Source organism: Salvelinus fontinalis, chromosome 41 (genome assembly GCF_029448725.1).
Source record: "Salvelinus fontinalis isolate EN_2023a chromosome 41, ASM2944872v1, whole genome shotgun sequence".
NCBI classification, from domain to species: domain Eukaryota; kingdom Metazoa; phylum Chordata; class Actinopteri; order Salmoniformes; family Salmonidae; genus Salvelinus; species Salvelinus fontinalis.
In genome coordinates, this window is record NC_074705.1 from 13,638,230 (window position 1) to 13,665,481 (window position 27,252).

Below are 27,252 nucleotides of genomic sequence, written 5' to 3' on the forward strand. Positions count from 1 at the left end.
ACTTTCCTGACCCTCTCATGACCTTCCACCTAATGAATGGTGTTGTTTTTCTAAATTGATTGTCTTTTGTTGTTGCTTTAAAGCACTTTGAGATTATTTTAATGAATAGCACTTTAAAAAGTTGAATAAATAATGTATTATTATTATAATAAACAGAGCCTTGCACAATCAATGATATTCACCCTCAGTGGCAGAGCTCTCTCTGTCTCTCTCTCTCCCTCCACACTGTGTGACTCTGACCCCAGTACCACCAGAATGTAATTAAAACATAAATGATTGATCACATCATATTGATGTGGTTCTGGAGACGTTCAACTTTTCTCCAGGCATTGTAAATATTCTATGCAGATTGCAGACCTGTGTTTCTGGAACACTCCTGACTTCACCTGGCCCGTGGTCTGAGTTGCATTGGTACTAGAAGCAGCTAGAAGATGCTATACAAGGTATAAATACATGTTGGGCCATGAAAAGTGAACTAACCAGTTAGAATTATTAATACATCGTACTTGAGTGAAAAAAACGAATTCAAACAAAATCCTTCAAACCTTTTCTTGAAAGCAGACGTTTTACCTCCGTGCTTATCATCCAAAGCCCCTTAAGTCGTCTTCTGCTCCGTTTAACAGGGACCGTACAGGGATTCATGGATCTGCTACCTCTACCCTTCATGATGATAAAGCCCAACCATTACTACTCTCGGTTATGCAGATGACTGCAGTATTCCACCACATTAAAATCAGGCTCCTGCAATACAGGGGAGGGCAATAGGTGTGCTCCTTCCACACAAAATAGGAACGCACACATACCATGAACATGTGCACACGTTGATTAAAAAGTGTCTCCTTAATTCGTCAACACTGAACACAAAATGTGTACACGGTCTCTCTCGACCTCTCTCAGCAGCATGTGCTTCCAGTGCTCTCTCTCTTCCCCGGAACCTCTAGGCCGACGTCCGGTTTCAGTTAGCGCTCACAAAAATGACCCGCTACGGTAGCAGCTAGCTGAGCACCTGTCAAAACTACTGGGCCCTCCTCCTCCTGATGGCCTTGACAACAGGCTCTCATTCATTCTCTACTGTACAGTTGAGCAATTCACTCACCTGGGACACGGGCCTACTTCCACTTCTAAGCCACAGACCTTGAATGTCCCACTCCTCGGGAAAAAGGAGAACTCATACGCACCCTTTGGCCCCTGCTTTAAAAGGGATTGTATCCTGTCCTTGCATGTACATCGATAAGCTAGTGGTTAGTACTCCTTTTAATATCAGCGTATTTCCCTACGACTCGATGCATCTGCATGTTTAATCCACACTGACACCATTAAAAGTAGATCAGACCCCGACCAGATCATTAATGTACCTACAGACAGTTGAGATTGCAGATCGTGACTATCAAGGAGACGCATGGCCGCGGGCAGCCAGGGACACAATGAAACACTCCATAGAGCGTTCACTTGTTGTGAACATACATCCATTTACAAGCAAGGACCGGGGGAGCCGGGGCCCGTCGGCAGGCAATCATTAGCCTGAGAGAGACTGGCACGGATACAGCAGTATTCTTTTCAGGCCCATCACAATAAATCCCTAGCCCTGAGCGAAAAGAGAAGAGACGGGCTGTTGTGCAAGAAAACAAGCATCTCCCGTGAGATTATATGGCAGGCATGTGTGTGCGCTGTGAGCAGATCCAGAGCTTCACACAACATCTTTTAAAATGCAGCTGTTCTCCCAAAACATGACAGAACACCCAAGTGGCAGAAGCTAGGCCAATTCTAACTGTTCCCAGAAGCTAGGCCAATTCTAACTGTTCCCAGAAGCTAGGCCAATCCTAACTGTTCCCAGAAGCTAGGCCAATCGTAACTGTTCCCAGAAGCTAGGCCAATTCTAACTATTCCCAGAAGCTAGGCCAATTCTAACTATTCCCAGAAGCTAGGCCAATTCTAACTGTTCCCAGAAGCTAGGCCAATCGTAACTGTTCCCAGAAGCTAGGCCAATCCTAACTGTTCCCAGAAGCTAGGCCAATCCTAACTGTTCCCAGAAGCTAGGCCAATCCTAACTGTTCCCAGAAGCTAGGCCAATCCTAACTGTTCCCAGAAGCTAGGCCAATCCTAACTGTTCCCAGAAGCTAGGCCAATCCTAACTGTTCCCAGAAACTAGGCCAATTCTAACTGTTCCCAGAAGCTAGGCCAATTCTAACTGTTCCCAGAAGCTAGGCCAATTCTAACTGTTCCCAGAAGCTAGGCCAATTCTAACTGTTCCCAGAAGCTAGGCCAATTCTAACTGTTCCCAGAAGCTAGGCCAATTCTAACTGTTCCCAGAAGCTAGGCCAATTCTGACTGTTCCCAGAAGCTAGGCCAATTCTAACTGTTCCCAGAAGCTAGGCCAATTCTAACTGTTCCCAGAAGCTAGGCCAATTCTAACTGTTCCCAGAAGCTAGGCCAATTCTAACTGTTCTCTCCTTATCTTGTGATTCTGCAACAGATCTGAATCTCATTAGAATGCTATTAGCTCCATTTGAGAAATTGCTGATTGTTAATTGGTATTCATTGGTTTAATCTTGCAATCCAACTACTATGCAGAAACAGACAGACAGAGAAGACACACATAGTCTTTCTACACCCGTAGAATGGGGCTCCCGAGTGGCGCAGAGGTCTAAGGCACTGCATCTCAGTGCAAGAGGTGTCACTACAGGTTCGAATCCAGGCTGAATCACATCCGACCGGGATTGGGAGTCCCATAAGGCGGCGCACAATTGGCCCAGCATTGTTCGGTTTGAGCCGGGGTAGGCCGTCATTGTAAATAAGAATTTGTTCTTAACTGACCTACCTAGTTAAATAAGGGTTATATAAAAAAATGTAAGAGAACATTCCAGCATTACTCTTCTCATTACTTAATATAGGAGAAAGAGAGGTTTTTCTGAACTACCAGGTTCATTCCCCAATCTCATTAAAGGATACAACTCAAAATATAGGCCTCTGCTCTGCCCCCTCTCAGATTCATCATTACCTCCTCCTTCCTTTTCAATTACTACAGATTCTGCCCCAGAGAGTGAGCCATGTTTATCCTGGCTAAGGATGTCATTTTGGATTTCTTTTAAATGACACGTTTTTTGTCATTTTTCCCTCTCTGTCTTTCTTCTCTCGGCCTCGTTCTAACACTCTCCCACACACAATGTCTGTTCTGGAAGAGGTTGTGTCGTCCAAGTGAATACGAGCCCATTTGTTGCCTGCAACTTGGAATAGCCAGATTCTTAACAAAAAGTAGCCTGTGTGAGATATCACTTTAATCCAAGAAAATAGGCTACACGAGGCTAAACACTACAAACTTGTGACTCGGTTTCTGTCTGTCAGTTTGCTCTGTGTTCCTAATATGACTAGTGTCCCACTGTTGCCCCAGAGCCACATAGGGAGGTTATGGGGAGATGAAGAGGTAGTCTTACTCTGTGTTGTTAGCAAGACAAGTCACAGGTGTAACATTCTGTTCTGTAAGAATTTACAATGATGTTTGTCCCCTCAAGCTAACATCTCACTGCTCAATATCACACGTCACAACATCACACATCATCACACAACCCCGCACAATATAAATGTATTTCCCAATGTTTCTCCTCACTAGTTGAACAATAGGTCCAGGTTGATGTGGAATGTTCCAAAAACAGAGAGAGAGAATAGAGAGAGAGTACAGATAATTGGAGGCAGAAGAGGCAGCCTGACAAAGGGAGCAGAATTAAGTGATATACAAGCCGGAGGACACACAACTAACACACGTTGCTACTTATTACAGAGAGGAACGTAAACAGTGATAATTAAATTAGCCTACTGGCTGACAGGGCCAGGGGAATTCTCAACAGTTAAACAGTTGCTCTCAGCTTATAAAAGTAAATTAAACTCAAGATAATCCATTCCAATTACTCTGATTTTTATTTATTTTTATCTTTCTATTTTCATTTTTGATATTTTCAGCATAGCCTAATACATTCAGGGGTTTTGTAGTATCCAATCTTAAGCGAAATAAGGAGTTTTCATCAAAGAGATCACACGGTCATTGATTGTTAGTCAAAGAGGACAATATTTGCATTAGCATAGTGCTAGTGATTTAGGCTCCTTCAGTAGTCAGTATGGACCAGGGAGCTGCTGCTACTGTTGCTGAGTGGGAGTCAGTGGTAGGAGTATATACAGATCGTGGCCCTCACTGTACCCACACAGTGACGGTCTGGTTTGTACATCTGTATTAAAGGGTAAACTAGAGCGCAGGAAGAGTCACGGCACAGAGAGAGAGGGGAGGGGAGCTGGTCCAGCTACATCTGTTGATCTGCCCTTGGCCCACAGTGGGTGAGGGACGAGTGTGTGTGTCTGTGTGACTGCCAACTTACCATCTAGGTCTAATCATCCTACTAGGCTCTCTGACAACACAGCACGGTCACAGGTGGGAGACGGACTATTCCCCTGAATTCTGAAATAGTCGGCGGAGCTCAATGCCACACTAACTCAATGCCACACGGTGTGAGCGAGGAATGTCGTCATCTTCGGCCATCCTTTTGCCGGCCCGCTTGGATATTTTGGCGCAGGCAAATATCCCTGCTATGCACAACTTGCTCCAGACATAGGCCCTAGATCAGATGAAGCATATCGTGACTTAACTGCTGACTGATCGTCAAGCCCCGCTAGAGCAGTAAGACAACCAGAACCACAGGCATCCACTGGGCCTTTCAGTGTTGCCAGTTACACAGTCAAGGGTGACAGGCTCCCTAACTAAAAGACACGAAACAATGAATCCTTGGTAATTCTGTTGGACGTGCAACAACATGGATGAATGACGGATGGGTGAGAGAGAGACGGAAGGAGAGAGGGAGAGAGCGCAAGAGAAAAAAGACAAGAGCGAGGGAAAGAGAGAAAGCTTTTTAAAAGCCTTATCAGAGCGAGGATGCACACGGCAATTGCGTTCCACTTGATTTGCTCAGAGGGGCCTGATGACACCGACACCTCAGAGTGAACCCATCCCGTGGACTAGCTAGCTGCCTGCTGCGTTAAAGAGAGAATAAAAACAGTCTTTATGCTAATCTGCGTTATCGTTCTCTGCCAAGCAGGCTGGAGAGCTGAGGGTTTCAAATGAGACCCCATTCAATCGACACATAGTCCATATTTAGACTGGGTCTCTCTCTCTCATGTGATCTCCAGCTTCCTCAACTGGTCTAGCAGAGAGCGGTGATGAGATAGCGAATCCACCAGAAATGGAATGTTGTGGGATCCATCATGTTCACAGAACGGCTCTTTCCAACAGACAAGAACTGATGACATCGGCTACCGCTCAAACACGGAGATGAAGTATGCATGATAGCATGACTGAACAGGCCTATCAGATCAGATCAGCTGTCTGGAGGGAATGGGAGGGAAGAGATCCATGACCTAAACAGGAAGGAGGTGGGGTCAAAGGTTACCACAACATCTGGAGACTGTGCCTTAGGGAGCCTCAGGGGCCAAGAAATGTCCCTCTATCTCCCATATTATAGTCACGATACAGGAAGTACAGGCTCCCTAGGCCTCTCTCTTGTCACTGGCTATTGGAGCAGCAAAGACACCTGGAAGTGCATATTAATATCATATTAACATGCTAACTAAACCATACGGTTAACAGAAGAGGCCTGGGAACCTGTACTTCCTGTGTCATGACTGGGTCCATACATGTTAAAAAGAAGAGATAGAACGAGGATCGGAACCGGAAGAGAGCTCCACCGTCTCTCTTTGCAAGTCTATTGGCCAAATGTCCGCTCCCCTTTCAGAATTCACCTTCGAAATCGCGATTTGTCCAAAGCACCGGAAGTAATGCTGCTCGTAACCTCACACATCCGGTTGTATCGTGACAGATCTACGGTACCATTTATGTTCACGTAGTCTGTCCACAAGAGATTATGAGAGCAATTAAGGCAGGTGCATGTCAAAATGTCTGACTACCCCCTCTGTCTCAGCAAGGGTTGCAAAGGGGTCGGAAATTTCCGGGAAATTCCCTGAATTCTTCCGGAAGTTTTCCATGGGAAGTTAAGCCCGTGAACTTTGGGAATTTTGCTTAAATTCAACAAAAAAAGTTAGCTTATAACAGTGAACCTTATTTGTTTGATACACATAAGACAATTCTAGGTCTTGTGGCATATTTTGGTTAAACTATCCCCAATTCAATGAAAATGCAACCCTCTACATGTACAGTGCATTCTGCCATCACATGTACAGCTGATTTTCAAGATCTTGCACACTAATGAGATGCCACTGAGCCCACACTACTACACTGTCTGCGCTAAGGACGACATGCTATCTGGTAAATTTTGATTACAATACTGGGTTGGGTGAATATATTTTATATGACATATTTGATTTTTTTATTAACTAGTAAATAGTAACCTATGGCAAAGTGTGTTTATATAATTTCTAACTTGTTTAACCATTTCTGCTAGTTAGTTTTTGCTACAATGTGGGTTTTAGCTTCTTTGAGCCTGCTAACTGAGGATTGTTAATTTACCTGTTTCCATACATGTTTCATTTTAAAACATTTATCTTACAAAGGAGATGTTTAATCTAACTGCTTAACTATTTATCTGTACATGGAATTGGATTTTTTTTTTTAAATGTTAACTTCTTTTTTTCTAATCTTTACAGGAAAATGCCACGGGCACTATCTGATGTGTGGAGACATTTCACTGCAGCTAATGTAGAAGGAAAAGATGTGTACATTTGCAAATAGTGTGCCAAATTATATGTGAAGAATGCAACAAAGATGCAGAATCATCTGGCCAAGTGCATAAAGTTCCCTCAGCGCTCACAACAAGCAACCTCTGACAAAAGTCCTTCTACTTCTATTCGAAGTAAAAATTATGAATCAGACACCTTATCGATAGCAACAGCTCATGGTCCTCCTGGAATCAGAAGTTTTTTTGACTCAATGGAGGAACGTAGTCAGAGAAATGATGATGAATGTCTTGCTCGAGCAGTGTATGCAACTGGTTCACCTCTGATGCTCACAGGCAATGTGAATTGGAAGAGATTTCTGAATGTTCTTCGCCCAGCATACACTCCTCCAACCAGACATGCTTTATCTACTCATTTGCTGGATGCAGAGTTCAACAGAGTTCAAGTGAAGGTCAAGCAAATCATAGAGAAAGTAGACTGTATTGCAATCATCTCTGATGGGTGGTCGAATGTTTGTGGGCAAGGAATAATTAACTACATCATCTCCACCCCTCAACCAGTATTCTACAAGAGCACAGATACACCGGTCTCCACATTGCAAATGAGCTGAAGGCAGTCATCAATGACCTTGAACCACAGAAGGTATTTGCACTGGTGACAGACAATGCTGCGAACATAAAGACTGCTTGGTTTAAAGTGGAGGAGTCCTACCCTCACATCACACACATTAGCTATGCTGCTCATGCATTGCTTCTGCTCCCCAAGGACATCATGGCACTGAAAACAATGGATACAATCTACAAGAGAGCCAAGGAAATAGTTAGGTATGTGAAGGGTGAAGTTAAAGCAGCAATCTACCTCACCAAGCAAAGTGAGAAGAATAAGAGCACCACATTGAAGCTGCCTGGCAACACCCTTTGGGGTGGTGTTGTCATCATGTTTGATAGTCTCCTGGGGGGAAGGAGTCTCCAAGAAATGGCCATATCACAGTCTGCAGTCTGGTGAAGTACACTTCCAAGCAAGGGCTTTGGGATGGAGATGCAATATGGCAGTCGTGCCAACATATCTCATCAGCCACCTGGTGGAAGAGTCTTTGTGGATCTGAGGCTCTTTCCCCTGTTGCCTCTATCATCTTCCAAATCCCACCAACATCCGCCGCCTCAGAGCGCAACCGGTCCTCTTTTGGGAACACACACACCAAAGCACGCAACAGGCTGACCAATACAAGTGTTGAAAAATTGGTGGCCATCCGGGCAAATTTGAGGCTTTTTGAACCTGACAACGAGCCATCCTCAATAAGGTTGGAAAGTGACAGTGAAGATGAGGCCTCAGAGTCTGATGTTAAAGAGGTGGACATTGAGGAGGTCCAGGGAGAAGACATGGGCGCCTGAGAAGAAGACAACCAAATCTTTAGTTTCTAGACTATCGTTTTACAGATGTTTGTTGAAAACGTTTTTGGTTGATGCGATGGATCATTAGGGATCATTCAATATTCCCTTTCTTTTGTTGTTGAGTGAAATCATCCCATGTGAAGAGTCAACTCATTTATTTAAAGTTCAATTCGTAACTAAATTGTTTTTTTTATTTCAATTTGAAGGATTTAATCATTTTCAATTATGTCTACTTATGATAAGGTAAAACGTTTATGTTTCTGTCTCCATATGATATGGTGACTATATCCAATGCAAAAAAACATCTACATTTAAATGGTATTAATATTAATTTGCATATATTTCAGTTAATTCCCATATATTCCCGTTAAATCCCACGGAAAGTTTCCACCACTGAATATTCCCCAAAATGTGCAACCCTAGTCTCAGCTACACCCTTCACTTCACCTCGTCATCCTAAATGCCCTAAACTGCCCCTTCAGTCTCCACTTTCCTCAAATTGGATTTCCACTGAAGTCTCTGGCTCCAGACCGTGGTCTGCATACTGAGAGCTTTAGAAGGACCTTTAGGCAGTGTGACAATGTTCACATCTACTGTTGGAGCACATACTTTTAGTCTTATTGGATGTATAACGCGTCTTATTTCCCCAGTGAGGAGAGAGAGAGAGACAGAACACTGCAACAGTCTGGTTCACCCCAAGGCTCTCATTCAGTAGCGAGGAGAGAGTCTGGGCCTGATATTCAGAAACAATGTTTCTTTGCACTCACTGTCTGGTGGAGGAAAGGGTTTGCAGGAAGCAGATACAAAGAGCAGAGAAAATAGCCTCATTCAAAGAAAACCCATCTTTATTCTATGAAAAGAAGAACATGGAGAGGGAACAGCAAAGCGGACAAAACAACTCAAGCCTGCCCAGAAAGTGCAAGGGAGCAAGATCCTGCCCTTCTGAATTGAAGAGCCTGCCCTTCTTAGAAACCAGCGCGAAAAGACACATTGACCCGTCAACAACAGCAAGCTCTCTTACATAAACCAATCCTTTCCAATAATTCTTCTTCTTCTTTTTTTTTTTACATAACCAACCTTTCGGAACCACTTCCCAGTTCAAATGTGGTCTCGACTCCTGTTCAGCCTGTCCACGGCTGGTGCCGTATCCCTCCCTGCTAGCTGGTAAAAATAGCACTGTAACATGCTTCTGTTGGGAAAGAGCTGCTCGGAATGGAGGTTTGAGTGGAGAGAGTGGATAGATAGAGTGGAGAGTGAGAGAGAGACAGGGAAAGAGGGTAAGAGGAGAGAGAGGGTAAGGGAGAGAGAGAGAGACAGCTCTAGAACGTTCTAGAGGGAATAATCACTCCACAGTTAGACTCAGAGGCAGGCTCTGCCTCACCCTACCCTGCTGCCTCTGTTGACAGTGAGGCATGGTGGCACACAAACAGAAACATAACTAAGTATTTAGTTATAGCCTCCAACAGTAGACCAAAATGTAATCTTGATGTCTGTCTGATTTAGCTTCTTCCATGGCCAAAATAGCACAGTTGTATTGTATTGTATTGTTCTATAGCACTGTTACACGGAACCCAAACCGGCTGCGCGCGTGCGCCATCTGGCGCTATCGTGCATAAATGTATTTTGTCCCCCTACACCAAACGCGATCACTACACGCAGGTTAAAATATCAAAACAAACTCTGAGCCAATGACATTCACTTGGGGACAGGTCGAAAAGCATTAAACATGTATGGCAATTTAGCTAGTTAGCTTGCACTTGCTAGCTAATTTGTTCTATTTAGCTAGCTTGCTGTTGCTAGCTAATTTGTCCTGGGATATAAACATTGAGTTGTTATTTTACCTGAAATGCACAAGGTCCTCTACTCTGACAATTAATCCACACATAAAACGGCCAACCGAATCGTTTCTAGTCATCTCTCCTCCTTCCAGGCTTTTTCATCTTTGAACTTATATGGTGATTGCCATCTACACTTTCATAGTGTTACCACGACAACCGGCAAAACATTTCGTCTTTCAATCCCCCACTTGGGTACCGATGGCACGTGGGTACCTGCTTCTATAACCCAATGAGGAGATGGGAGAGGCAGAACTTTCAGCGCGATCTGCGTCAGAAATAGGAATGACTTCTATTTTAGCCCTTGGCAACGGAGACGCTCGTTGGCGCGCGCAAGCATTGTGGGTGCAATCTTTGAATAACATAGATTCCTAAATTTATTTTGCCACGCTCGCGTCACGTGTAGTCGGGGTATTAGTGTCATGAGCACAGTAGGCTATTAGAGCCATCAGGTAACATACCTACAGAACAATGTCCCCAGTTTAATTTTCACAGCAAGCATCCCATCTGCTCAACACTGGATGACCAGTTCCATGAGGCATTCTGACATTCCGGTAAAGGTCAGACTCATGACTCATCATGATTGAATGGATAGTTCATGAGGTCAGGCGCAGGTCACGACGTAGGCCTATTCTAATCTATGACAAGCCTGCTGCAAAGTATTTTTCTTTGGCCATAGTCACAAAACAATCATCTAAAAGTAGTGTGTGCTGTCAGGTGCTGCATCTGAAAAGTGAATTTGCCATCCCCTTGGTTCAAACTTCAGAAGAGCATTGAGCCAGTAATCAAAAGATTGCTGGTTTGAATCCCAGAGCCGACTAGGTAAAAAAAATAATCAATATGCCCTTGAGCAAGGCACTTAACCCTACTTGCTTCTGTAAATCGTCTGCTAGATTATTAAAATGTCAAATGTAAGGGTGGTCCTATTCTACTTGTTGGGGCCGCGGTCAATGACTGCAAAATCTCTGAATAACTTTGAGCAAAAGGGCTTTTAAGTGGCGATAAAAGTAATTACGATGTGTGCTATTAGTGTATTAGCCTCAACTTGAATTGGCGGCTGCTATGAGGGGTAGCTAGCAAGATGATGCTTTTCAGATCCTTTAAGCTCATTCAAAATGACACAGCAGTGGAATGTAACATCCCATCTCCACAGCAGTTAGCCTCAAACAAGCTCCAAAAGGGCTTGTTCTAAAAGACATTATGAAAGTCCACATGAATCTGTGCCATTCGCCATCATAGTAGGAAGCTGTGGATGCCTCGGCTGGACAGAGGTTGTTTTGGTGATGACCAGGACCTGCCTGACGTTTCCCGGAAGAAGAGGAATCCCTCATTTGACTGTACACAGCGGTCAGTTTGGAGTTAAAGCCCCTGTGCTCTCTAGTCTTCATCAAATGAACCTGAACTGAAAGAACTGGAGCGCGAAGCATCTCTGTTATCAGTATACTGGGTTAGCAGAGACTGTGGCCGTCTGACTCTGACAGGCATCTTCAGGTTCTCATTGATCTCTCCCGTGATTGAAATGTGCATGTTTCAAACCCTGACTTACGTGAGGTAACAGAATAGATGTTGGGGAATTTGTCTTGGCCCCAATTTCTGAAAAACTCTAGTCACTCTTCCAGGTACGAACTAAGATGTTGAGATTTGAAGTGAAGTGATTGTTGTGGAAATCTGGCATCCACGGCACATCCTGAGACCGTTGTGATAGCAACCACCTCCAAAATGGTGTTAAAATCTGTCATTCTGAGCTGAAGTGCTTAGAAAACAGAGACAGTGAGAAACTGTGAAATCTATATTCCAGAGGAAAAGTGGGACAAAGCAGGTAAAAAGACATACTCATGAAATATTCAAATATCTCACATTGGTGGAGTCGGAAGAGCCATTACTATTCGCCTAGAGACAGAATAGAAGCAGATGCCGTATGTCTCAGAGAATCACAGATGGGAGAATCATCCATTTCACAAACATACCGGTGGAAGATAGAACAGATGGAGAATTTTCAAATTACTTCTTATTAAAACACAACTGACATTTCTACCACCACATGCAAGTAGAGGAAACAGTGCAAACTAGCAACAAGGTTCCCAGAGACATTGTAACCTACCCATGAGCCATCTTCCGGTGAAAATATTTTATTAGCTCAGACCAATTAAGGAATAATGCTTCTGAGGTCAGCACATCTTAATGAGATCAATTGCCAAACGTGCCAAATTTGGGGTAACTGTCAGATTTTGTTAGACAAGACATATCTACAGGGGCTGTTTCTCCTTCTCTCCCTTCGCCTTTCTCCCTCTCAATCTCTCTCTCTCCCCCTCCCTCCCTCCCGGTTTCACTTTGTCCCATTTAGCATCGACAGCCAGAGTCACAAGAGACAAAGGTGTTCTGTGACAATGATTATGATCTGGTGACACCAGGCTCTGCTTCACTGATAGAATTGCTCTTTGACCTCGGAGTGTAAAATTCCTACTCTGACAAAACCACTCTGACATGCACACTCAACACAACAGAAAAATGTCTCTGCATTATACCGTGCTCCTGTTGCAGTTCACATTACCACGGTAGAGTAATCGCACTGTCATCCAGCCTGTTGTGAGGCCTGCTCTAGTCTAGGTCAACACAAAGAAGCGTACAAACTGGAAACTGCATGGGGTGTGTATATATTATCCGCATACGGCTTACTTACTTAGTCATACACACTAGTCTACGCTGTTAGGCTACATAACATCCTCTTTCACTTTGACTCTGATTCACTGGAGAGTTCATGTTGTAGATTCCCCTTTTTTCTTGGAATCTGCTCCCCTTGAAAAAGGAACAACCATTTCTTGTATGTTGAACGGTTCCCTCTCCTGTTCTGTTTTTCCTCTCTGGATGAGTCTCCGTCTTGGCAAAACTGAACACGCAACGTTGTGGCCCTGTGGGACGCGGGAACGACATCATTATGTAGCCGGCGCATGAAGCAGAGGTACCGTGATGTGTCAGAGTTCGGTAATGACTACCAATCTCAGAGCTCTGGGGTGGAGGAACACTGTCTGTCTTCAGGCTTAACAGGGCTGAAGACAGATGCAGATGAAAACGCATACACGCACACACACACACACACACACACACACACACACACACTGCAATTAGGCTATCATATTTAAGCTACAGACGCCTTCACAATCCAAAAAGTGGCCTCCCCCTGACAGCCCTTTGGTCTGCCTACGCACAACAGCCCGTGGATTTCCTGGCTGGCTTTGACCAGAAGCCAAGTAAATCCAACGTCTGCCTTTTTGTTACCTGTCTACAAGCAGAAACTCCCCGATAGGACCCTTTCCCACGATAAGAAACAGCAGCAGTGGTGAGGATTTCTTCCCCAACACAATGTTCTCTTCCGCCAAGCAGCCCTCAAGATCACAAGCATCCCAAGGCTTTAGGCCTGTGTTTCAAACCCAGTTGTATTCACGTACACCACCACATGCACTGTCTATGCTTGCCCGCTTCAACTCCAAAATAGAGAATGCTCAAATAGCACCTTCACTCGAGAGGCGAGACTCCAACTCTAGCCCCGATACTGGAAATATTCATGGCTACTGGAACAGGGTTAAAAACTCACTCGGTAAAGTATCCTCATAACAAATTAGCAACACTGCTCCTCGCCAACTAGGGTCATGTTTTACAGCTACCCTAAAAGTTAGCGCACTACCAAGTTCCCACAGACAGAATCAAAGACTGGTTCATATGGTGTTCTGGAAGATAGTAGAGAGATACAGGAAGTTGAACTCCTTCCTCTAGTAAGAAGTGCTAGAGAATATTGTTGTAGGGCAGCCCCCGCAGTGACTCTTCTTATTAACATTCTCTGCAAAAGCTATTATCATCTTTTCAGGAATTCAGCCTCCTCTGTGTTGATCTCACCAACTCCCATTGTCACACCTCTGAGAAGCTGAGGTTCTGTTGGTATTACATCGTGTAGGTCTGATATCTGATTGGGGATTAACTTTACAGTAATGCTATTTGTCAACAACTCAGATTTTGAATCCAACCAACACAGATGTTATAAAAGGTCTTGGATTCATTGTCTCGTTCTCTTTTTTGTTCCTGACCTGCTGTGGTGAGATTCTCCCTCTGATCATGCCTAAAAAAAGTACCTTAAGCTTCATGCCCTGTATAATGTATTGTTCATTTTTACAAAGCAATGAAATACACTTAGAAAGGCATAACACCTCCACATGGTCTACATAGCACCTTGCATATTGCTAAATAATCTTTACGGAGTCAGATATACGTTTTAATAGATTAATTGCATGTGAGGTATATACACAATATAGCCTATGCACACATATCAAATATTACCACACTACTTTCTCCAAGGTGAAGGACAAGTGGAGAGAGAGGAAGGAAATACAATATAAAGACCAGGCGAAGTGACATAAGGTCCGGTAACTAGTGTTATACTGCAAGCCACGTAAATGAACCCCTTTGCGATGGAGAAAAGATAGAGCAAGTGGGGCCACACAGAAGTATCCTACTACTGCCAGGGGCACTAGCAGTTCTGCATCCAAATCGGCTAGACATATGCTCCCAACGTGAGGGTCCGGGAAGTGCGTCAGCCCTCACTACCAAACAGAGCGGATCTTTGTGCCTCCCCTGCCCATGCCTCCTCATGTTCAGAGGTTACAGCATGCTATTGGGATAATCTTTCATGTGACGAAAGAAACCATGTTTGAGTGCACTAGGGTAATCAAATGCCCTGTGCATAATCTAGACTACCATTGGGTTAGTTCTGGGTCATACTGACCAGGATGTGGCTCAGCCCGAGGTTTTCTTGGATTCACTGGCTGCATCTCAAATGGCACCCTATTCCCTATATAGTGCAGACCCTGAGCATTAAGGTTATGTTACAGCTCTGTCTCAGTAACCGCTGGTACAGGAGTTTGCTTTGTGTGCTGGATAACATTTACCTCATGTAAAAGGAAAGTCAAAGTTTCCTCCAATACTTTCAAGTACCATTACCCAAACTCATCCGTGTTCATGGCATCGATGATTCACTGCACAGCGATTAAATATTAAAAGGCTACTTTTTCCACGTCAACCTCTTTTTTTTTATTAGACATATTCCAGACATCCATCAACATCCCTCTCCTTCTCGTTCTGCTTCACCCAAATGTTGGGGAAATAAAGCAGAGTAGAGGGAGACCTTCTTATCGATAATGGCCTGCCTGATTGTGCTGTGAGCTGGCTTGGATTGGTCATGGACTTTGCACTACACAAAATGTGCAAGCCAGTTGAGTGTAATTGCTTTGCTACAACTATGTAGCTAATGAAGTTCTAACAATATTGCTCTTGGGAGTTGGAACCAGTCCATTTTGTGAAACATGTGCTGTCTGCTGTAGCCTGTTAAGTTGACACATTGTGAACTAGCTGAACACTTAACTAGACTGTGTGCTAATATCACAGTCAAGAGGCAGCTAACGTCATTCGAGAGGAGGCGTTTTACAGGCAATTAAATGCTCTGCAGATAGACATTTCAAACCTGGAGCTTGGATATTATTTTTGGCCATGCAGGTTCACTTTGGGATACAGTAGAAACACATGACTCTACAGTACTACAAAGGTTAAATTCATTCCCAGATTTCCTTTTCACAGTTTAAAGGGATAATTCGGGATTTTCGCAATCTACTTCCCCAGAGTCCGATGAACTCGTTGATATAATTTATATGTCTCTGTGTCCAGTATGAAGGAAGTTAGACGTAGTGTCGCGAGCTATTGCTAACTAGCATTAGCACAATGACTGGAAGTCTATGGGTATTTTCCACTAGTTAGCAATTTTGCTAGCACTAGTTAGCAATGGTGCTAGCACTAGTTAGCAAGTGTGATAACACTAGTTAGCAAGTGTGCTAGCACTAGTTATCAAGTGTGCTAGCACTAGTTAGCAAGTGTGCTAGCACTAGTTAGCAAGTGTGCTAGCACTAGTTAGCAAGTGTGCTAGCACTAGTTAGCAAGTGTGCTAGCACTAGTTAGCAAGTGTGCTAGTGTAACAGATGTATAGTGTACTCTCCATGCGTTGTGTTTTATAATAATAAATAACTTCGGCCAGTGGTCCCAGTTGAGCATCATTTATTTCTGCTGTTGTTAAATGGGAAACAGCACGTTAGTTGTGCAGGGCTTAATAGTGTTGATGGCTGTCGATGACAAAATCCCTTGCATCACATTTTCATACTGGGCGAACAAAATACAAAAATACAATACAAAATATAACATGTATAAATACCTGTTGTTAAATGGGAAACAGCACGTTAGTTGTGCAGGGCTTAATAGTGTTGATGGCTGTCGATGACAAAATCTGTAGCATGAAGACAACTGTGTTAGCCGTGGCTTATGTGACCATGACATCGGTGTATGCTAGCTAACACAATTATTTACAGCAATCATATGCCAAAGCACATCCCAGAAAGCCCCTCAATCCCTAACAGGTACCATATACCCACACATGTATAAAATCAGTAACGTACAGCAAACTTGTACACATTGTAAAATAGAAAATAGAAAACAGTATTCAGAACGTGACCTACCCCTTGCATCACATTTTCATACTGGGAAGACCTGACGTTCGCGATCTCCCCCTATCTGCAAGTGGGGCCAATCACAACACCCCTTATTGTCATCAGAATTGAACTAACCAATAAGAATGCTTGAACATCAAATACACATTTCTTTAGAGGCAAGTGGAAACATAACCAACCCTGTTACACTAGCACTAGTTAGCAAGTGTGCTAGCACTAGTTAGCAAGTGTGCTAGCACTAGTTAGCAAGTGTGCTAGCACTAGTTAGCAAGTGTGCTAGCACTAGTTAGCAAGTGTGCTAGCACTAGCACTAGCTAGCAAATTCCTTCAAACCACACACAAAGACAAAAATGATTGACTCTGGGGAAGTACATTAAGGGCCCCATTTCCAAAATATCCATCTAAGAGTCATATCATTATTTATGTTTAAAAATACTATGACCAAGTTTAACCATAATCATTTCACCATTCCTCTAGCCTACATTCATAGGTCTGGATGCCAATGCATGTCATTCAACAACTAGTCAGTCTACATCCAAAGACTCATTCCCTCTATTTATAGTTTAGACTGCTATTTTGATTTGCTTTTAATAGCAGTGTGAGAACTGAAGCAGAACCGTTGGAATGCATATGAGAGTCAAATGATGTTACCAGCGACATTTTGCACAACCCTATGTGGTACATAACTAATTCATGACTTATTGGATTTCAATTATCCATTGTAGCAGACAGATGAAAATAGTATGTCTGTGAAGGATATTACTATTCTCTAAGTTAGTCCTGTGCAGGTAGAGGAAATAATGTGCAGTGAGAAGAACTGAGAGAGTGAATTTCTGGTATCTCTAGCACAGGTGCAGAAGATTGCTTGGCAGCGTTTACACAGGGAGCCCTATTCTGATATGTTTTTCCACTTAGCCTTTTGACCAATCAGATCAGCTCTGAAAAAGATCTTATGTGACTGGTCAAAAGACCAATTAGAAAAAGGGTAAGAAGAAAATATCAGAACTGGGCAGCTTGTACAAATGCAGCCATAGTGGTGCAAATTAAGTCTCCTATACAGAGCTAGTTAAGATCAAGACTGACTGAACAGACAACGAGGTTAGTATAGGTTAGTGCTTCCTAAATGCGGGTCAGGAGGACAAACTGTGTGTTTGTCACTCCTTTGTGGTGACATGGTTGTGCCCCCCAAAAATTGTTATGTTTAGGTCAGCGGTGGAGCACAGTTTGAAAGAAAGATTTGAGGTGACAGTGACACATGGACAGACAGTGACACATTCAACACTGCCTTGCACACTCTTGCCTGCATCTAGCTGATCTAGGGTGTAATCATTAGTCCAACAGTTGCAAACAAGAGTTTCTATTGGACAAATTCAGGTATGTTTATCCCCGTTTCATTCCATCTAAGAAACGTTTTTTCAACAGAATCGTCAGAATGAATACACCCCTGATCACACGTAAACACAGTTCACTTTCATAGCAGCCACATTATATTCCTTCTCATCTATGGGCTCTCCTCCTCTCACCTTTTCCCTTCGCTTGTGGACTTCAATGCAGAACACATCAGCTGTATGTGACCAGACGAGAAAACCTTTACAAGCCAAACCATATCATAACCGCTACACACAGCCTACATCGTTGTCACCATATTAGCTAAAGTAACATCATAGCCAAGATACATAATAGAAATGACATGTTAGCAAACCCGCTACAATCATGAAGTAATGTTACAGTGTACAGTCAGTAAGCAGTTCAGTAATACATTTGTAAAACCAAAAGCTTACCGTGACTTGGCAATGATTATCTGTTGGATAGTCATAGCCAGCTAGCTAACATAGTATCCCTCTGTTTTATCTGGGTGTTTGAGTAGGCCAGGGGTGGGCAATTCTCCAGTCCTCGAGGGCCTGATTGTTGTCAGTTTTGCCCCAGCTAACACACCTTACTCCAATAATCACCTAATCATGATCTTCATTTTAGAACGCAATTTGATTAATCAGCTGTGTTTGCTAGGGATAGAGAAAAAGTTTGACACCAATCAGGCCCACAAGGACTGGAGTTGCCTAAACTAGCTAGCTAGTTGCATTTTTTAGCTAAGTAAGTGAAAGTGAGAAAGAAAATACAAAATATAGCTTTCCTTCATTTTTGAACAAATTACTTTGTTCAAAACTGTTCACATTTTATGCACTGAAGTGCTAGATAGCTGTAGCTTATGATTTCATTCTCTGATCCTTTGATTGGGTGGACAACATGATAGGTTGGAGGACATCCTCCGTAAGTTGTCATAATTATCGTGTAAGTCTATGGAAGCGGGTGAGAATGAGCTGCCTAGGTTTTGTATTGAAGTCAATGTACCCAGAGGAGGACGGAAGCTAGCTGTCCTCCAGCTACACCATGGTGCTATCCTACAGAGTTGTTTTAAAAATATATATATTTCACTAGGCAAGTCAGTTAAGAACAAATTCTTATTTTCAATGACGGCCTAGAAACAGTGGGTTTGTTCAGGGGCAGAATGATAGATTTTTACCTTGTCAGCTCAGGGATTCAATCTTGCAACCTTCCGGTTACTAGTCCACCACTAGGCCACCTGCCGCCCCAGAGGCTACTGTAGACATTCATTGCAAAACAGTGTGTTCAATCAATTATTTGGTGACGTGACTATATTTATAGTGTTATCTAAAAAGGATAACTTTCAATATTTTACTATTTTAATGAAATTCACTGGAGGATGATGGTCCTCCCCTTCCTCCTCTGAGGAGCCTCCAGTGGTTTAGGTGTGGCCAAAGAAAATGCAGGCCTAAGATCTGAAGGTGTTCATTGCACGAAAAGGTTTGAGTCCCATCTTGCATACACCTTTTGGGCTAGCAAGCCAACACCCTCTGACATAGAGAGAATAATGGCTGTATCATCTTCATCGCCACAGTTTTTCAGGTTGTTACAGTTGAGCAAAAACAGGTACACCACACCTTATCATAGCCATCAAAAACTATCACCTCACATTGAGAAAACAACAGAAACAGATCGGCAGAATGTATTATATTTTATATATTGGGTTTGTAGTTCAACAACTACACAGGGCATGTATGAGCACGTTTTACAGCGAATTTTAAAAAACAACGCTTATTGCAAATAGGCCTACATGTTGCTCACCAAGACTGTAACTACAGTATGTAAACAAATGTACCACGAATGAAAATCGAAGCGGAGTGATTATTCAAGAGATATAATGTTAAAGTTTGAAACATAACTAATGCAATGTTGCAAAGAATATTTGCAAAAGCGCAAACACCCATCTCTGTCGTAGCCTACCAAGCGGCACTGGGCTATTGTATTGTACTGCCATTGACAAAGCCACGGAGGAGATAGAAAACCGCATGGACAAACACAACAATACTATTCTACTTTCTCGGCGCCGAATCCACGAGCCTTATTCTGACTGTTGTATTTTATCATCTAAAAAAGAACAATCTGAATCCGCTCGTAATGGTGTCATTAACCAAAATCCACAAATGCCAGTTATTACCAACCGCACCTCCCGTCAAGCAAGCAACCATAACTTTGCGCTCAGTTCGTCAGCGTTTCGTTGTGTTCTTACCTTGGTGGTTTCTCCAGTTGAATCTGATTATCAGGTCAGGAATTTGCAAAAGTAGTCTTCGATATTCACTTTCTAGGTCTAAAAGTTGACGTTTAAAAACCAATACGCTTGGTTATCTTTTTTTCCTTTTTTTCTCAACTCGCTGGGTTGCTCGTCTCCTCCTCTACCTCCAGCTCAACCAACTGCCTTGAAATGTGACGTCACGCCTGCCAAAAGCAGTGGGTAGGGAGCACAGAGCACAACACAATTATTGTACATACATTACATCACATTTGCATTGTCTTGTATAATGTATATCCCTCTCAACAGAGCAATTCATGACTCTTTGTGACTGATTATCACACTTCACACAAACGATTATCATCACATGAATAATGACTATTTTCCTCCAGAGTAACTGTACATAATGCCATCCACACACCACACAAACATCCCCACATCATGAATGCTATTGCTCAGTGCTCTAACTCTCTCTCTCCCTCAGCAGTGACCTGCTCTGTGAGGTTCCCTTGACTGAGTGCTGGCGTGTTTGTTAATGCCTGTCTGCCGCTGCTGTGGCCCCCCTGATGGGAGATGCAGTTAGACGTATTGACTCCCGCTCAGCTTCCTCCCTCGCCACAGCATCAGCCACAGAGCTGACTGGATATTGGATAAATAGACAGGCAGGACCTTCAATATCATGTGAAGGACACCATCATGTTCTCTCCCTGGATTTGTCCTAAATGGCACTCTATTCCCTAAACAGAGCACTACTTTTGACTAGAGCCTATAGGGCTCTATATAGGGAATAGTGTGCCATTTGGAACACGCAACTCCTCTCTCTGACAGGTCAGGCCCTGCTGCGAAGGAGCCAATAAGGAGAGCTGGTTGTGTGAAACAGTAGCTACGCTGACACAGTATCAGTCAATATTGTAATATATGGTTATGTGGGTCTTTGGAATGAGTCATTTTATTGTATTGGCTGAGGGACTATTCTGTACTCTTCCTGGATTTAAAGGAATGGACTGGTGTAAGAGAAGTATGGTGAGAACTTGCATGCTAGACCCAGCTTACGCCGATCCAATGCATTTTTTTAATCCATGAGGGGGAGAGAAGGGTAGGTAAATAGGGAATTGTAATTCAGCAACTTGTCCATCCATAACATACACATCATAATGAACAGTCAATATGAATAATTCATGTTTCTCGTATGACACATAGATTAAAATGTAAAGGTCAAGAAGATCACTGGCTCGCATATAACCACCGAAACCAAATACCTTTGTTTTAAAACATGGCATTACTAATGACAGAGCACTACACTGTTGAAATATGTTCAAGTAAAGGGTAGGTAAGGCTATGTAAGATTGGCCTAAGCATGGGATAAAGAGTTTCCACCGTATTTCTTACCCCAGCTCATTCCTTTTAAATTTAAACAATCTCAGAAATCCCAAGGATAGTATCTGTAGGTTAGAATAGAGAGAAGTCTATACACCCATTTTTTCCACCGGCACTCTATTTATTCCCTGTACAGTGTACAGTAAGTAGGCCTGTGTTTTTCCTTGAACATCTGCCCCCCCTGCTGTTCAAACAGAAAAACTACAAGCAGTTAACAAGAAGAGAAAAAAAAGCAGTATTCACTTCATCCAGATTTAATCTTGAGTAATCAACAAAAATGCATAACATGTTTATAAAAAAGGGAGTGAAAGACTTAAAAGAATAAAGGATTTATTTAAATACGTTGTGCAAATGGTAGTAGTTTGGGTCCTTTATGTAACTCTGCAAAATCAATGCCAGGAACATGTGAATGAATTCTGAGAATTCTCCATCCCAGACCTCACCAGTGAAGCATATCGTTCATAATGTGTCTTTGTGTTGTGTGGAAGCACATACAAATGCAACAGGGTCCACTTTTACTGATGGGAGATGAGAAACTGAAGAGGTGTGTCATCTCTGTCAGGACGACTGAGCCAGTTCCAATCTGCTCTCTGTAGTTGGTGCTTCGATTATCTCCCCAGACATAAATTCCTCCTGGTTAGTAGAGAAATAGATTAGGCATCATGAACACAATAGTTACAATATCAGAGAAAGAGCAAAAATATATTAAATGACAAGTAGCTAGTAGGGTGGGGCCATCAATACACTAGACTCGCGAGGCCTCGTAATTCTCGTTTAGTCTCGTTGACTCGATCAGAACATGAGACACCAAGGCTATCTAAACACCAACCTTGTCACGACGTGGCTCGCAGGGGATCTTCTCACGCTGTACTTACTTTGGTTATGGCAAATCTGTCGCCACATGGGCACGGAAAATAGTATGTCTCTTCATCCTCGTCATATTCAAAGTCCTCGATCTCAACTTCGTCGTGATAGACCGACATTATTAGAGTAAAATTATTTAATTCGTACCCAGCTAGCTAACTAGTTGACGACATTACTGTGTTAAGCGAAAGTGTGACGAACGACCTCTGCGCAGTCGCACATCAAGTCGTCATTAAAAGCCAAATATGACCATCAGGGGGTACAATAGAGTCGTGAATCCTCAACTGAGGACAGTATTGTTGGCATGGTCATTTACACCTTCGCAATTACAGATGGTTATACAATTACAGTGTTCGGAAAGTATTCAGACCCCTTGACTTTTTCACATTTTGTTACGTTACAGCCTTACTCTAAAATGAATCAAATTAAATGTTTTCCTCATCAATCCACACACTACCCCATACTGACAAAGTGAAAACATTTTTAGAAATGTTTGCAACTATATTTGAAAATAAAAAACAGAAATACCTTATTTACTTATTTCAGACGCTTTGCTATGAGACTCGAAATTGAGCTCCGGTGCATCCTGTTTCCATTGATCATCCTTGAGATGTTTCTACAATTTGATTGGAGTCCACTTGTGGTAAATTCAATTGATTGGACATTATTTGGAAAAGCACACACCTGTCTATATAAGGTCCCACAGTTGACAGTACATGTCAGTGTAACGGATGTGAAATGGCTAGCTAGTTAGCGGGTACGCGCTAGTAGCATTTCAATCAGTTACGTCACTTGCTCTGAGACTTAAGTAGTGTTGCCCCTTGCTCTGCAAGAGCCGCGGCCTTTGTGGAGCGATGGGTAACGACCGTGCTGCGTGGGCGACCGTTGTTGATGTGTGCAGAGGTTCCCTGGTTCGCGCCCGTGTCGGGCGAGGGGACGACGTAAAGTTTATACTGTGACATTGATGCTGTTGACCCGGATCACTGGTTGCTGCGGAAAAGGAGGAGGTTGAAAGGGGGGTGAGTGTAACGGATGTGAAATGGCTAGCTAGTTAGCGGGTACGCGCTAGTAGCATTTCAATCAGTTACGTCACTTGCTCTGAGACTTAAGTAGTGTTGCTCCTTGCTCTGCAAGAGCCGTGGCTTTTGTGGAGCGATGGCTAACGACGCTTCGTGGTTAACTGTTGTTGATGTGTGCAGAGGGTCCCTGGTTCGCGCCCGTGTCGGGGCGAGGGGACGACGTAAAGTTATACTGTTACATCAGAGCAAAAACCAAGCCATGAGGTCAAAGGAATTGTCCGTAGAGCTCTGAGACAGGATTGTGTCGAGGCACAGATCTGGAGAAGGGAACCAAAACATTTCTGCAACATTGAAGGTCCTGAAGAACACAGTGGCCTCCATCATTCTTAAATGGAAGAAGTTTGGAACCACCTAGATTCTTCCAAGAGCTGGCCACCCGGCCAAACTGAGTAATCGGGGTAGAAGGGCCTTAGTCAGTTAGGTGACCAAGAACCCGATGGTCATTCTGACAGAGCTCCAGAGTTCCTCTGTGGAGAAACTTCCAGAAGGGCAACCATCTCTGCAGTACTCCACCAATCAGGACTTTATAGTAGAGTGGCCAATCGGAAGCCAGTCCTAAGTAAAAGACACATGACAGCCCACTTGTGGTTTGCCAAAAGGCACCTAAAGACTCTCAGTCCATGAGAAACAAGATTCTCTGGTCTGATGAAACCAAGATTGAACTCTTTGGTCTGAATGTCAAGTGTCATGTCTGGAGGAAACCTGGCACCATCCCTACGGTGATCATGGTGGTGGCAGTATCATGCTGTGGGGATGTTTTTCAGCGGCAGGGACTGGGGGACTAGTCAGGATCGAGGGAAAGATGAACAGAGAAAAGTACAGAGCGATCCTTGATGAAAACCTGCTCCAGAGCGCTCAGGACCTCAGACTGGGGCGAAGGTTCACCTTCCAACAGGAAAACAACCCTAAGCACACAGCCAAGACAACGCAGGATTGGCTTCGGGACAAGTATCTGAATGTCCTTGAGTGGCCCAACCAGAGCCCGGACTTGAACTCGATCGAACATCTCTGGAGAGACCTGAAAATAGCTGTGCAGTGACGCTTCCCATCCAACCTGACAGAGCTTGAGAGGATCTGAAGAGATGAATGGGAGAAACTCCCCAAATACAGGTGTGCCAAGCTTGTAGCGTCATACCCAAGAAGACTCTAGGCTGTAATCGCTGCCAAAGGTGCTTCAACAAAGTACTGAGTCAAGGGTATGAATACTTATGTAAATGTGATATATCGTTTTTCAATGAAAACATTTGCAAACATTTCTACACCTGTTTTTGCCTTGTCATTATGGGGTATTGTATGGTTTTTTGTTTGAGTTCTTCCACCTTTATTTAACCAGGTAGGCCAGTTGAGAACAAGTTCTCATTTACAACTGCGACCTGGCCAAGATAAAGCAAAGCAGTGCGACACAAACAACAACACAGTTACACATGGAATTAACAAACGTACAGTCAATAACACAATAGAAAAATCTGTATACAGAGTGTGCAAATGAGGTAAGAATAGGGAGGTAAGGCAATAAATAGGCCATAGTGGCTAAGTAATTACAATTTAGCAATTCAACACTGGAGTGCAGAAGATGAATGTGCACATAGAGATACTGGGGTGCAAAGGAGCAACAACAACAAAAAATAACAATATGGGGATGAGTAATGGATTGGCTATTTACAGATGGGCTATGTACAGGTGCAATGGTCTGTGAGCTGCTCTGACAGCTGATGCTTAAAGTTAGTGAGAGAGATATGAGTCTCCAGCTTCAGTGATTTTTGCAATTTGTTCCAGTCATTGGCAGCAGAGAACTGTCAGGAAAGGCGGCCAAAGGAGGAGTTGGCTTTGGTGGTGACCAGTGAAATATACCTGCTGGAGCGCATGCTACGGGTGGGTGCTGCTATGGTGACCAGTGAGCTGAGATAAGGCGGGGCTTTACCTAGCAAAGACTTATAGATGACCTGGAGCCAGTGGGTTTGGCGACGAATATGAAGCGAGGGCCAGCCAACGAGAGCATACAGGTCGCAGTGGTGGGTAGCATATGGGGCTTTGATGACAAAATGGAGGGCACTGTGATAGACTGCATCCGATTTTCTGAGTAGAGTGTTGGAGGCTATTTTGTAAATGACATCGCCGAAGTCAAGGATCGGTAGGATAGTCTGTTTTACGATGGTATGTTTAGCAGCATGAGTGAAGGATGCTTTGTTGCGAAGTAGGAAGCCGATTCTAGATTTCATTTTGGATTGGAGATGCTTAATGTGAGTCTGAAAGGAGAGTTTACAGTTTAACCAGACACCTAGGTATTTGTAGTTGTCTACGTATTTATTCCAAGTCAGAACCGTCCAGAGTAGCGATGCTGGACGGGCGTGCAGGTGCAGGCAGCGATCGGTTGAAGAGTATGCATTTAGTTTTACTTGCAGTTGGAGGCCACGGAAGGAGAGTTGTATGGCATTGAAGCTCGTCTGGAGGTTAGTGAACACAGTGTCCAAAGAAGGGCCAGAAGTATACAGAATGGTGTCGTCTGCATCGAGGTGGATCAGAGAATCACCAGCAGCAAGAGCGACATCATTGATGTATACAGAGAAAAGAGTCGGCCCGAGAATTGAACCCTGTGGAACCTCCATAGAGACTGCCAGAGGTCCGGACAACAGGCCCTCCGATTTGCAACTGTCACGCCCTGGCCTTAGTATTCTTTGTTTTCTTTATTATTTTAGTTAGGTCAGGGTGTGACATGGGGAATGTTTGTGTTTTGTCGGTTTTGGGTGGTTATATGGCAAAGGGGGTGTTGGGTGTAATGTATGGGTTTGTGTTGAGTGAATGTGTCTAGCTGTGTCTATGGTTGAGTGTAGGTTCTAGGTAAGTCTATGGTTGCCTGAATTGGGTCTCAATTAGAGACAGCTGGTTATTGTTGTCTCTGATTGGGAGCCATATTTAAGGCAACCATAGGCTTTAGCTGTTTGTGGGGAATTGTCTATGTCAGAGTGTTAGTGTCAGCACTTCTGTTTGTATAGCTTCACGGTCTTCTGTTTGTTGTTTTTTTGTTTCGTTTTGTCCTTCTTCTAATAAAAAGAGGATGTACTTTCCACGCGCTGCGCCTTGGTCCTCATTCTCTCCTAAAGACGATCGTGACAGCAACACTGAACTCTGTCTGAGAAGTAGTTGGTGAACCAGGCGAGGCAGTCATTTGAGAAACCAAGGCTGTTGAGTCTGCCGATAAGAATGTGGTGATAGACAGAGTCGAAAGCCTTGGCCAGGTCAATGAATACGGCTGCACAGTATTGTCTTTTATCGATGGCGGATATGATATCGTTTAGGACCTTGAGCTTGCTGAGTTGCACCCATGACCAGCTCGGAAACCAGATTGCATAGTGGAGAAGGTACGGTGGGATTCGAAATGGTCGGTGATCTGTTTGTCAACTTGGCTTCCGAAGACCTTAGGAAGGCAGGGTAGGATAGATATAGGTCTGTAACAGTTTGGGTCTAGAGTGTCTCCCCCTTTGAAGAGGGGGATGACCGCGGCAGCTTTCCAATCTTTGGGGATCTCAGACGATAGGAGAGGTAGCAAATAGGGGTTGCAACAATTGTGGCGGATAATTTTAGAAAGAGAGGGTCCAGATTGTCTAGCCCAGCTGATTTGTAGGGGTCCAGATTTTGCAACTCTTTCAGAACATCAGCTATCTGGATTTGGGTGAAGGAGAAATGGGTGAGGCTTTGGCAAATTGCTGATTGATGAATCAATTTTAGAATGAGGCTGTAAAGTAACAAAATTTGGGAAAAGTCAAAGGGTCTGAATACTTCCCGAATGCACTCTATGCCAATGTTCCCAATTGGGACTTTGAATGAGAATAGAATGGTCTGCATCTGCCATGATTAAGTGAGTGTGATCCACTAATCTACATCCTAATCAAATTCAGATGTCACACCTGA

At 43.5% G+C, this 27,252-nt stretch overlaps 2 protein-coding genes across 4 annotated transcripts in view; both read right to left on the minus strand.

Annotated features, from left to right (window-relative positions):
* Positions 1–20,572, minus strand: part of LOC129840219 (cytoplasmic protein NCK2-like) — a 54,183-nt gene extending 33,611 nt beyond the window's left edge. The window contains exons 1-2 of one of the 3 annotated variants that reach the window (XM_055907894.1): positions 20,515–20,572; positions 20,024–20,229 (exon numbers count right to left, since the gene is read on the minus strand). The gene's annotated coding sequence lies outside the window, so the exon portion shown is untranslated. Of the gene's footprint in view, positions 1–20,023 lie in introns of all 3 variants that reach the window. The other 2 variants (XM_055907893.1, XM_055907895.1) reach the window with 2 other exon arrangements.
* A 1,066-nt stretch (positions 20,573–21,638) lies between these two features.
* LOC129840223 (diphthamide biosynthesis protein 3-like) lies at positions 21,639–22,485 on the minus strand. The gene is made up of 2 exons (XM_055907900.1): positions 22,276–22,485; positions 21,639–22,033 (listed from the first exon to the last, which is right to left on the minus strand). Exons 1-2 carry the CDS (start codon positions 22,381–22,383, stop codon positions 21,959–21,961), a joined length of 183 nt encoding a protein of 60 aa, XP_055763875.1. The 5' UTR covers positions 22,384–22,485; the 3' UTR covers positions 21,639–21,958.
* Positions 22,486–27,252: the final 4,767 nt, after the last annotated feature.

Excerpts from the sequence above, each read along its gene's own strand:
- LOC129840223 (XM_055907900.1), bottom strand. The coding sequence starts at position 22,383 with ATGTCGGTCTATCACGACGAAGTTGAGATCGAGGACTTTGAATATGAC. Across the intron at positions 22,034-22,275 it reads ACAGATTTGCCATAACCAAA|GAGGAATTTATGTCTGGGGA; the intron begins GTAAGTACAGCG and ends TCTACTAACCAG.